Source organism: Photinus pyralis, unplaced genomic scaffold, assembly GCF_008802855.1.
Source record: "Photinus pyralis isolate 1611_PpyrPB1 unplaced genomic scaffold, Ppyr1.3 Ppyr1.4_LG4, whole genome shotgun sequence".
NCBI classification, from domain to species: domain Eukaryota; kingdom Metazoa; phylum Arthropoda; class Insecta; order Coleoptera; family Lampyridae; genus Photinus; species Photinus pyralis.
This window is the reverse complement of record NW_022170511.1, coordinates 11,608,634-11,621,734: the sequence shown is the minus strand read 5'-3', so window position 1 is coordinate 11,621,734 and position 13,101 is coordinate 11,608,634. Positions and strand designations below refer to the sequence as shown.

Genomic DNA, 13,101 nt, shown 5'->3' with positions numbered 1-13,101 from the left:
CAAAGTTAGCAGTTATAGTCGACCTCCTTGGACTATCGATTAGGGTAATTGCAAACGGTCACTTTGAACTTTTAAAGATGAAGGATTAAAAAAGAGGAAATTGCTTATTTACATGTACCTTGCAATACAAAATCGCCGGTTCATCACACTCAAAGAATGGTATGAAGACGTGACGTGACATGATATGATATGATGTTACGCAGTTTGAAATGCACAAGAATGATCAGTGAAATTGGACTGTATTATTCTTTTGTCATCGTAAGGACTAATTATATGATTATACCTTTTTCTTATACCACGTTCAAATAAAGCATTTTTATAATCATTTATAATGTCTTGAAGTAGAACCCTTTGATCTTTTTACAGCTTTTTTTATCAACAGTGTAAGCATAAAATACAAAATCTAAGGTTTCCATGACTCTCATCTCATATTAAGCCAGAAAGCTTCTTATTGACTAACAGAATTTGAAAAATATTAGTGGGGCAATATATCAAAAGAGGTATGAAATCAGTATCATTGTGAAGTAGCTTAGCATTATTGTGAAACTTAGACACGGTGTAACCATAATGAAAATTATACAAAAAGTTTTCGAAACGTGAAATCCTGCATATATACGTTTGTTTACGAGTATCTCTCAACTATTCAATTCAATAATGATCATGTAATTGTTGCACCTCTTTAGGGCCTCTGTGGCTTTGGGGTACATCCCCATAAGCTGGAGAAGGGTCAGAGTTGTGTATTTACCTAAGCCGGGTCGTACTAAGTACGACACAGCAAAGGATTATAGGCCCATCAGTCTATCATCGTTTCTTTTAAAAGCGGTAGAAAAGCTGGTGGATGCATACATAAGAAACGGGGCGCTGGTCCTTAGACCACTACACCCGTTTCAACACGCTTACAGAGCTGGCATGTCCACGGAGACGGCTCTTCACAGTCTCGTGTGTAGACTGGAGAGGGGAATGTCTGCTGGAGGGGTAGCTCTGGGAGCCTTTTTGGACATCGAAGGTGCGTTTAACAACACCACGTTCGATTCCATTAGTGAGGCTGCTGAAAGCTTTGGCATTGACGGGTCAATCGTAAGATGGATCCGGGCCATGCTTGGAAGCAGGGTCATCATAACCTCGATCGGAACTACGGAGATGAGCTCATCGGTCACTAGAGGATGTCCGCAGGGTGGAGTACTGTCTCCACTACTGTGGTGCCTGGTGATAGACGGGCTCCTTCGTACACTAAACGAGGATGGAGCGTATACACAGGGATACGCAGACGACCTCGCAATTGTCATTGTGGGGAAGTTTCCGAGCACCGTAAAAGAGCTCATGCAGAGGGCTCTTGGACAGGTGGATAGATGGTGCAGTAGCCACGGTCTCTCTGTCAACCCGGAAAAGACCGAAATTGTTCCATTTACGAGGAGACGGAATGTGGACCTTGACGGTCTCATCCTTCGAGGACGCCAATTGTGTCTGACCAGGTCAGTTAAATATTTGGGGGTCACTATAGACTCCCGTCTGTCCTGGAAAGGGCACATTGAGCGAATTAGCAAGAAGGCCACTGCATGTCTATGGGCATGCAGGAGAGCTTTCGGCTGCACATGGGGATTAAATCCTCGACTAGTATATTGGCTTTACACTTCGGTGATAAGGCCGATAATATTGTACGGCGCACTTGTATGGTGGCCTGCAACGCGCAGGGTAATATACAAGAAGCAGCTGAGTAAGGTACAGCGACTCGCTTGTTTGGGAATCACTGGAGCCATGAAAACCACGCCAACGTTGGCTGTGGAGGCTCTTCTGGGACTTGAACCTCTACACTTATCGGTAGAGGCCGAGGCCCGGAGGGCTTCCATAAGACTAAATGATTGGGGTGAGTGGAAGGATAGAGGCAGTCTCGGACACGGGCGGATCTGGGAGGAAACTCTTAGGTCCGACCCCTTCCTCGCAAGAAGGGACGTGATTCGAGCTACCCTACTTGAACCGAAGAGGTATAAAGTCATTCTCCCGAACAGGGAGCAGTGGCTAAACCCAGATCGTCCGTTCCTCAAACCTGAGGGGCTCGTGTGGTTTACCGATGGGTCCCTAACGGAAAATGGAACGGGCATGGGTATACACGGTGACCGGCCGAGAGTAGGCATCAGCCTCTCCCTTGGCCAGCACAGTACTGTGTTTCAGGCAGAGGTGCTAGCCATCACGACCTGTGCGCAAGAAAACCTCCGTAGAGGTTATCGTAACCAGCATATATACATATGTAGTGATAGTCAGGCGGCGTTAAAGGCTCTGTCAGCTGACAGGGTCCGCTCGAATACGATGCTTGACTGTAGGCGAACCCTAGATAGATTAGGTGAGTCTAATAGGGTAAGCTTGATATGGGTGCCGGGGCACTCTGGAATAGGGGGCAACGAAAGGGCGGACGAGTTGGCTCGCGAAGGCAGTAGTGGGGTCCTTGTCGGGCCTGAGCCCACCCTTGGAATTGCTCCCTCAGTTGTCAGGGTCAGGATTAAGAACTGGGCGACCAGTCAATTCCAGGCTCAATGGCAACAGGCAGCTGGACTCAGACAGTCCAAGACCTTTTTAACAGGGCCTCTTGGCAAATCTGAGTCTTCTAAGCTTCTAAACCTAAACAGAAGTCAGATTAGGAAGATCGTCGGTGTCTTCACGGGACACTGGATGGTCAACTATCACCTGCACAATATTGGGCTTGTGGAAGACCCTGCGTGCAGGTTTTGTGGTGAGGTAGAGGAAACTACCGAGCATGTAGTCTGTTACTGTGACGCTCTGATCAGGGACAGACATAAACTCCTCGGTGACAGTTACTTGGAACCGAGGGAGGGGAGGAAACTAAGGCTAAACAGGGTCTTATCCTTCATTGAAGGGAACGGGCTCTAAGCTTTGGTTGTTTAGAGAGGGGGTTAGCACAATGGGCCTTTGATGAGCCTAAGTGCTGCCTGTAAAGGCTCCCCTGATAGAATAGATAGAATGTAATTATCAAATATTTTGTAACTATGAAAATTTGATTTTGATATGTAAGCACGAGCACCATAGCGCCCAACCCATTTTGTGATTAAGTGTACGTATTTATATTTTCGAATACTCTCCATTAGCTTTTCATAAACGTTAATTCATGGTATTCTAATTAAAGGTCTCAACAAAAGGAACTTTCTACCAACTACTCTTCTCTCTTGCTCCTTATCAAAATGAGGGGGGGGGGGGGGGCAACTGGTTTTTATTCTGCATAGTACTCTAATGAAAGGTCTCAACGAAAGGAATTAATTTCTACCAACCATAATGCTCCTCCTCGACTCCTTATTGTAATCGGGTATCTTATATCTTAAGTGCGGATTGTCGGAGGAGGGTATTAACAAAGAACGATTGGGACCGATTGGTGATGTCAAAACTTGCAATACGCATTTTTCGATAATGGAATGTCGGAGGAGAGTACTCACAAAGGACTATTGAAACATCTGGACTAGGCATATCTAATGGTAAAGTGTCGAAAGATGTTACACACAAAGAGCAATTGGGGCGCAGGGGTGTTAAAAAGTGCGCTTAATCTGCACAATTTGTACTTGTTAAATTTCTGTAATGAATTTCATAGTTGCGTTTAGGGTTCAGCATAAGTAATTTCTTAGTTTTAAATACCAAAATAGGTGGAAGTATGTATTCTGATACTAACGTTAGATTACTGTGGTGCTCGTGTAATTCAATGGGATAGTCTAAAACGCTTTCTAATATGCAGTGTGTCCCAGATCGGGTGGGATTGCATGGGTAACTTTGTTATTATTAAGGATAGAGAATTGGTTAAATAGGCAATGTTTTGCAGTTTTAGATGCTTATTTAAAATTTCCTTTTGGAAATTCAAAATGTCGCATAAGTTCGACGTAAATTCAAAAAAACTAAAATTGGTCATTTCCTTGAATGTCTTATATCATCGAAAGTATAAGAGATATAAAAAAAAGTTTTATATAAAAGTGACTGTCTTTGATACGTTTAATTTAGAATTGATGTCAAAAAAAAATTTAAGATGGCTACTTTTGAGGAACATTTACCAACTTCCTAAAGTTAAATAGGCGCCATATGGGATTTTTAGATTACTTGATAGATTTTTTAATTCTCTTTTCAACGAGCCATCATAACATAAGATTGAAAATAAGATACCTAGTTATATCAACGGTTTTTATATTTTAATTAAGTAGGCTGTGATGAATTAAAAAAAACAAAACAAAATCTATTCGAGGCAACAAAACAATGAAAATAATTACATCAGAGGTTTAAAAAAATGTACAGTACATTAAATTATAAAGGTAAGTACTTAATTAAAAAATAAAAGTAAAGTGGAAGTAGCTACCACTACAATAATAATAATAATCATCAATGGCAACACGTTGCCTAAACTAAACTGTCTTACAGTGTGTTTCACTAATAATGGCCAGTATTTTAAACATCTGGTGTAATTGTTTTCATTGTTTTGTTGCCTCGAATAGATTTCGTTTTGTTTTTTTTTATTCTTCACAGACTACTTGATTAAAATACAAAAACCGTTAATATAACTGGTATCTTATTTTCAATCTTATGTTATAATAGCTCGTTGAAAAGAGAATTTAAAAATCTATCAAGTAATCTAAAAATCTAACATGGCGCCCATTTAACTTTAGGAAGTTGGTAAATGTTTCTCAAAAGTGGCCATCTTAAATTTTTTTTTGACATCAATTCTAAATTAAGCGTATCAAAAACAGTCACTTTTAGATAAAACTTTTTTTTATATCTCTTATACTTTCGATGATATAAGACATTCAAGGAAATGACCAATTTTAGTTTTTTTGAATTTACGTCGAACCTATGCGACATTTTGAATTTCCATAAGGAAATTTTAAATAAGCATCCAAAACTGCAAAACATTGCCCATTTAACCAATTCTCTATCTTTAATAATAAGAAAGTTACCCATGCAATCCCACCCGATTTGGGACACACTGTATAGCCAATTTCGGAATCATCAGGGTAATTATTGATATACAAATCTTTAAAACTTGCCTCATCTACAAAACAAAATTTCAAAAATGCTATACGCTCGGACATTGCTGCACCATATAAGTTGTTTACATCATAATACATTAAGAATACAGTTTCATAATTAGGATCAACAGTGACTACAAATTGTAATTTTTGCTTTGGGGATGAAGTAGATTTAGTTTATCCCAACTATCAATGTACTGATAAGGTACCCTTTGCGAGTTAATAGAAAAAAACTCCTCATCATTGTTACAGTAAGCTATTGTAATCATTTTTCCCCCAGTTTCCAAAAAGATAGCTAACTTATCAATACTACTGTAAGGGGGGGGGGGGGTATTTTTATATATCAACAAGGGAAATCTATCTACTGTAAACTCACCTTTCATTAGAAACGTCCTTTTGTAATCTACGCGTAAGGGGTTGGCATGGCAGCATTCAGTCTGACTGGTCGTCTTCCGCGCTCAAGGGTCATGTAAACAAATATCGCGACTGCTTAACCGCGATCCTCGCTAATTAATTAAGTAACTTACCGGGGGGCGTAAGCCCCGAACTGGCACTAAGCTCTCCTGGATCTCCGAACACTCCGGTTGGCGATTGGGGTTGAATGCGTCGTTGGAGATAGCTTCCTGAAGGGTTAAGATGGAGCTCAACCTATTTGGGAAAGGGTTACGCCGCGCGCACGTGTATTATTTAGGATACACATCCCACCTCGGCCCTCTGATCAGGACCCTCGGCCAATAGATCAGTAACGTCGATCTATGTCACTCATTGGCCTACCTGGGAACGACATCCAGGTCAAGCTCACCCCCGAACTCTTTTTGTTAACAATGAGGCCTTTATGTTTCGTATTGGGTCGACACCATGATCTACTCGAGCGAGTAGATCACTCAGCGGTATAATCGACGGGGGCTACCCGCGGGACCGCGTCATAGGCACATGCACATAATGCACTTCTAAAAGCCTAGGAATATATCCGGATATCTGCGAGGGGTTTTACCTAAGCCCAACAACAAAGCACAACCAGCACGATGGCCTGCACAATACACTCACCACCAACGCGTGGGAGACACTCACATTAAAGGGCTATTACACCAAACTCACTAATACGTCCGATGCTCTACTTAGCATCCCTTATACGATCGTGACCAGAGCGCGTACGCAACTTAACTGCCTTAACACGATCCCTTAAGACCCTTGCACCCATATGTGCAGGATCGCGCATACTTGACCAGTCAGCTTGCCACATTTATCAAATAGGGGTTGCGTTGACATTTTACTTTTTCGTTATTTAAGGCCTACCCTAAAATATGGTTCTTACACTACTGTTCATAAATCTAAAAGAGTCAATAAATCTGAAACTAATTATAGTACCCTCTAACGAGGTGTATTTTTTTGTTGATAGGCAACGGCGATGTACGACCGGTAATTCTCGTAGCGAAGTCTCTAATAATGAAATGCGAATCATAACCTGACAAATTGTGAAAGACAACGGTAATTACAGGGGATCCTTATAATTTAGGTTACAATACTAATGCGGCGTTCCTCGATATTCCCCGTGAAGTGGTGGTGATCTCTAACCTTCGTATCGTATTAAGTGAAAGGTTTTAAGCAAATGTGGCCAACTGTTGAATTCGTAAAGTTATGAAACTTTTACATTGGCCCAATGGAAAATGCTATGAAGTTCTTTAATGAACCAGGAAATGCAATCGTTTCCCCTACAAAACATAAATCGTGATAATGAGTCGTTGTAATGGCACTTTAAACAATATGCAATGCAAAGGTATATGTTTCGACTGAAATATGGTATCGGGGAGGCTAATTAAGTTTGAACAATTTTCTAACATAGATTTTAAATGCTTGTGCCTGTTCATTATCTAACACCATAAAAAAACGATTAACTTTTCCTTTGCCGTTTAAAACAATTTCCCCTGTTTTCAACTTTCCGAACCATCTCCTTCGTCTTATTAAGTTATTGAGTCGTCGATTCACTAGCGTCGGTGTTTACGACGGTGAAAAACATCTGCTTATCTAACAGTTTAAGCAGCGATATCGAAACTTCTTATCGCAACGACCGGAGATCCACTTTTACAAAAGAATGAACTTAATCTTGTCACGTAATTTCTTTACAATTATTTTCAAAATACAAATGATTATTAAAACAAAATACAGTATTAAATCATTCTTTGAAAAAAACCACATTGGCTTCAAATTCAACCAATATGATCGAGATTGCGTTTAACCTCAAATAACAACCAACATTTAACGCTTAAAAATAAATTTAATTTAACATACAGAGAGAACCATCCTTATGTTAGGTGTTAATACCAAATAAAACTTCCGCATGGCGTAATTTACATAACAATATATCGGATGTTATATAACATAAACCTAACCTTAATGGACTTCACTGCATCTTCTCTTCATAAATTATAGAACATTAATGCTATCTAACAAAAAGTCTTAGTAACATACCACGTTTGCTAAGAAAGGATAATGTAATAAATCTATTTCTATATTACAGTAACTGTTCGTGCCCGAAGGGACCACAGGATAAAAGATTTCTTATTAGTGGTTGAGCATGACATATCAAAGAAACCGGTAGGTGATGCTTCGTATTCTGTGGGTACCTTCCAACTTCGAAATATGTTAACAAAATTCAGCGACAAATGCCCGAACGCCGTAACAAACACGAACGTTATTCCCAAAACGGAAGTGGAGGTAATTATACTATTATCTGTTCTGTTGAGCAATGTTGCCTTGCAGATAGATTGGAAGGCCCCAGACGGTGAGACGGGCTGCGTTGCTTTCAAACTGGTAATAGTAGAGTCTCGCGACGTGTGGTACAATGAAGGCAGTAGCTTGGTGAAGAGATTTTGTAAAGAAGAAAAAAGGAATGGTGACGTTCAGCCGTACGTACTCCAGCATTGCTGTGCTTGTGACGAAGCAAAATATGAGGTTTTTTTGATTCAGCAAAAGTCCTTGAATCAATCACCCCGTTTTAGGTCACCTTCGAAGGTTTGTGGTCGCGTAATACGCATCCTAAGGACTTTCCCTCGGATGTTTGGCGGACTCGATTCAGCGATGTTATTGGTGCATCGCATACCACTGATTACCACTTTTGGAATTATGGAGAACTCTCCAGTGACGGCTTGCGTGAAGTAGCTGAGAACGCAAGCACCCGTACTTTAGAAAGTGAACTGAAAGCCAAGGTATTTAGATCTAAATCCTCTATGGTTACTGATACAATTTCCACAGAGCGAGCACATAAGGACAATAATTAAGGCCAGGGGCATAGGATATCCTAATGTTACCGGCAAGACTTTTGCTGTATTTCGTGTTGACAATCGCCACCATTTAATGTCTATCGTTTCCATGATTTACCCTTCGCCAGATTGGTTTGTGGGGGTTTCCAGTTTAGAATTATGCTTGGAAAATTGTTCCTGGGTGGAGTCGATGACTCTGCGACTGTATCCAAACGACGCAGGCACAGATGAAGGGTTGACATACGACGTAAGTAATTAACGGTTGTTCATTTCCATCAATCACCCCTCTAGGCTCCCGATCAACCCACCTACCCCAGAGGTGTAATTCGAAAAATAACATCGAACAGTCCTAATGACGATCGTTCTCCGTTCTACGACGAGCAAGGCATTCCGATAAAACCACTTGCCAAACTGTACTTATCGCGACAGCGACTGTATGAGAAAACATGCAATCAAATGTACGATTATCCCGAGTACGGCGACGAAAACTGCGAAGTGACGGAGTGGTCCGCGTGGACCGCTTGCTCTGTTACGTGCGGGAAGGGGATAAAGTACAGACAGCGGCGGTACAAAAATGAAGGCAATCAGCACAGCTGCCGAATGCGCCTGACAGAGAGGGCGTCGTGTAGGGGACTGCAGAAGTACTGTCGGGAGGATCCCAACGGTGCCGACAACGAAGACCCACGCTGTAAGTTGACCGATTGGGGGGAATGGTCGACTTGTAGCGTAACGTGCGGCATTGGTACAAAGACTCGAAGCCGAAGGTATCGCAATAGAAACGCTGCTAAACGTTGCGCGGCCGGTCAAGAGAATCCGCCGATTTTGGAACAAAACCTTGAGTGCAACGGGGAAGGGGAGGATTGCGAGGAAGGAGAAGCAGCTGAGGTTAAAAGTGGGTCATGTACGTGACTTGGAAAATAATTTTTATTTCTCCAGAAAGAACCAGACTGCCCCGATTACCACTGGAGCTCGTGGACTCCCTGTTCCTCGACGTGCGGCAAAGGTGTCAAGGTACGATATCTACTGTCATTGGAGGAGGGTGACCAACGACAGTTTCTCATGAGGCAAAGTAGGGCTCATGGCGCTTACGATGAATATAACGTACCAGGTGGCGATGAAGAAGAAGATGATGAAATCAGATCCACGAATAACGATTGCGCAAATCGGAATCCAGTCGAGGTTGTGGAATGTTACGCTGACGACGCTCCGTCGTGTGATGAACTATCAATTACGACCGAGCCAGGTAAGTCAGAACCAGAACCGTATGCTTAAAAGCAATACTAACAATAACCATTAAGCTGTTGCATGTAGTTTGCCCAGAAATAACGGACCTTGCAAGAGTAACATAGACAGGTGGTACTTTGACAACATCAATGTAAGATGTGAGGTTTTCAGCTACAGTGGCTGCCAAGGGAATCACAACAATTTTAAATCTTTGAGCCATTGTAACGAAGTATGTGGCCAGTACCAAAGTATGATCGCACTTTCACGACTAGTTTTTTGCTAATTGAACTTTATGCATGCTGCTAATTAGAGGAATTGTTGGCAAATAGGACCTCTCAAAAACGTCAACTCGGAGTTACCGTTTCAGGAGTTCTATCTTACAATATGCAAGTGCAGAACGACGCTGCAATTAACTGTGGTACTTAACTTTTTTGGTTAATTCTACTCTACTATTTCTGCTCTACTCTACTAGATAATGGTTTTTTGTATAGTTACAGATGCCCCAGTATTACAACCTGAAAGTAACGAAATTATCGATCCTGATGGTGAAGTTCAAAATTGTAAAGTGACGCCTTGGTCAGATTGGAGCCCTTGCAACGTGACAGGCGCTTGTGGGCATGGTTTTAAAGAGAAATATCGTGAAGTATTGGTAAGTTGCTTGCAATATGCTATGAGGCCAGACCAGCTTTGGTGGTTACCTTGCGTGTGCATGTTTTTCAAATCCTTTCAATTCTGCTTTTCCTTTATTCCTTGTTGTATTTCTTTAGTTTCTTCAGACCCTTCTTTTTTCATAGTTTTCTGGTCTCCATTTAATTAATGCTCTCCTCTGTAATTAAGGGAGGGATTTTTTCGGACAGAGTACCGGATTGGTGCTAAGAAGACTTGCGTCCCTTTTTGAGGGACTAGTTAATACTTTAAACTGCAAAATGTGTAATTTACATTTACGTGAAAATTGTGGCACCTATGTTCCAGATTCCAGCTGCAAATGGTGGCAAACCATGTCCGCTATTGTCAAAAACAAAGAAATGTAGAATTAAATGCAAACCGGGTGCAACAGGTAGGTTCACAGGACAGTCATAAACGGCGTTCATCACTTTCACACTGCAGATTATTCAACATTTGAAAATTTACCAAGTTGGCCAACGGTAACAACTCACACGCAAGGTATTTACTGTGAAATGTCCGAGTGGTCCGCTTGGTCGCCGTGTAGTCAATCGTGCGGTGCTGAAGCGGTGCAGCAAAGAACTCGAAAAATAATGAGACGTGTCACTGGTAAAGGAGAACCTTGCTCATATCGCATCGATCAAAAAAGTTGTCAACTACTAGCATGCCCATTACGTTAACGAAATACATTTAAAATAATTAGTATTAGAGATATAATTTTTTATAATTATCAACATTCGAATTGTGTAATAAGTAAACAATCGTACTTACCAATTTACCATATCATATTGGCATGCTATTCAAAAGTATAGTTTACTGTAATCTACTTGACAATAAATTTTAGATGTTTTAGAACCCCGAGTATAATTGTATAAACATATTTTTATTAATTAGTCATTATATTAGTGTTTGACTTAATGTTATTTTCTCTATTGATATATACCTAGATATTGTATAATTTCAATAATAAAATTGTACCAAAGCGTGCAACATTCCTAAACCCGACTATACCGTGTTCATAATGAACTTCGAATACCAATCGTTAAGCATGATCTTGTCCGGGTTTAGTAACGATTAACTTGGTTTTGTAAAATGCAAGTCTAGGGATCAACAGAGTCGTGGCATACCCAAAATCAGAGACCTGAAAAACCAGCAATCATAAAACGAAATCGTTGCATTTTGACAAATGTGAGGAGACTAAAGGAATTAACCGTTGGTCAAACAACATTCAAAATATCTACAAATTAAAATTAATTGTAAACTCTGGGGACAGAGAATATAAGCAGAGCCATCCAATTCAAACAGTCGGTTCGGACAGGGAATTCAACAAATTACTATAATCAAGAATATATAAGAGACATCATAAATGCATATGTAAAACAAGAGTAATATCAATTATACAATAGTTATTATTTATCTTGGGCATTAAGGCGATATTTATGCCGAGAGCGACAGAGCCCGGGAGCCTCAGACCCGAGGGATTGTAGGTCGCCCGAGGGCATGAATCCGCAATTGAGGTTAAATCAAGTCAACTTCAAAATCAAAGATTGAAACTCACAAAAAATGTACAATGCTGCATACAAAACACAAATACATTATAAAGAAATGCGCAAATATATATAATATCTGCATTAAATAACACAAAATAAGAACCAACACTGTGAGCGATGATGTCACGAACTTACGAACTTAATAAATTCGTGGGTGATGCTTTCGCGACACGAACTTATACATTAAGATGGACTGCTGATCAAACTGTTGCATAGAGGTAGAAATGGCCCTACCATGGGCGCGGCCATGATGTGCACGTTTTAGTTATTTTCTAGGGGAATTTTCCTAGTGCTCAAGTTTTGAAACTATTGCATCCTTGGAAAATGACATGTGTCACAGTAATTTATTTAGAAAACGTGAGGTTAATGCTTGTTTATTAGTTGATTTGAATTTCGCCAAGATATATGGAAATTATTGAATCGCCACTCATTTATCGCACATAGATTCTAAACTGAAGAGCTTTGATTAGCGTAATCCCGCTCCGGCAAGATAGGTAACCCGCCCTTGGTTTCGGGGTTTAGAGCCTACAGTTGAATATAATCACGGAATTAGGTGTCGTAGCTCAATTTTGACTACAGTTTTTACCACCCCCGTGACTGCTTCATTCACGGAGAAAATGGTTAGTTACAAACAAGTCAGTACATTAGTACATACATCAAACGAATCAGTAATTTCCACATATTAAAATAAAATGATCAAAACTTATATGTATGAATGTTACTTCAGGGACAATACCAAGTCATCACTATCAATAAACATAAATTAAGCAAGTATTACACCAAAATTATAAACAAAAGGATAACGGTATTAAACATTTCATTCTGCATTGCGGTTAAACCAAGTAAATTTCAAAAACAAAGATTGAAACATACAACATGTATAAAATGCGGCATATAAAACAGAAATACGATATAAAGAAATGCAAAAATTACTACCTGCATTAAATAACACAAAATAACAACAAACATTTATGGAGCGACGCGTTCACGACCGCCATTCAAGACAAGATGCCAAACGTGAAACGAACCCACGTTCGTGCTCTCCAGATGGCGCAGGCACCTTTTTCCCACAAAAGTCCCTAGATTAACTTTATTGCCCACCCAAGGATGCTATATTATTATATCGGGTGAAAAAGAACTGCAGACAGTTTAAATTGGGCGCTTTAAGTTTTTAATGTTTTTTATTTAAGGAATTGGCAAACATGTTTAGAAGGTAATTTATTCATGCATTAAGTGATTAAATTGATCCACCACTGCTTTTACATAAACCACATTTGGTATGTTACCAACTTTATAAATGTTTAGTTCTACGGGAAATTCAAACTGTCCGCACTACTTTTCGATCACCCGGTATAGCATCCTTGTTTCCCACCTAGAAATTGCATGGTTGCCAAC

At 40.3% G+C, this 13,101-nt stretch overlaps 1 protein-coding gene across 2 annotated transcripts in view; it reads left to right on the top strand.

The window, feature by feature from the left end:
- Positions 1–11,123, top strand: part of LOC116168311 (spondin-1) — a 43,948-nt gene extending 32,825 nt beyond the window's left edge. Inside the window, exons 3-13 of one of the 2 annotated variants that reach the window (XM_031484067.1) lie at positions 7,528–7,724; positions 7,770–7,961; positions 8,009–8,215; positions 8,262–8,516; positions 8,561–9,154; positions 9,206–9,512; positions 9,568–9,741; positions 9,804–9,911; positions 9,985–10,142; positions 10,466–10,550; positions 10,601–11,123. In XM_031484067.1, coding sequence (XP_031339927.1) covers positions 7,528–7,724; positions 7,770–7,961; positions 8,009–8,215; positions 8,262–8,516; positions 8,561–9,154; positions 9,206–9,512; positions 9,568–9,741; positions 9,804–9,911; positions 9,985–10,142; positions 10,466–10,550; positions 10,601–10,836 — 2,513 coding nt within the window. In that variant the 3' untranslated portion in view covers positions 10,837–11,123. The remainder of the gene's footprint in view (positions 1–7,527; positions 7,725–7,769; positions 7,962–8,008; positions 8,216–8,261; positions 8,517–8,560; positions 9,155–9,205; positions 9,513–9,567; positions 9,742–9,803; positions 9,912–9,984; positions 10,143–10,465; positions 10,551–10,600) is intronic. The other variant, XM_031484069.1, reaches the window with a different exon arrangement.
- The last annotated feature ends 1,978 nt before the right edge of the window (positions 11,124–13,101 follow it).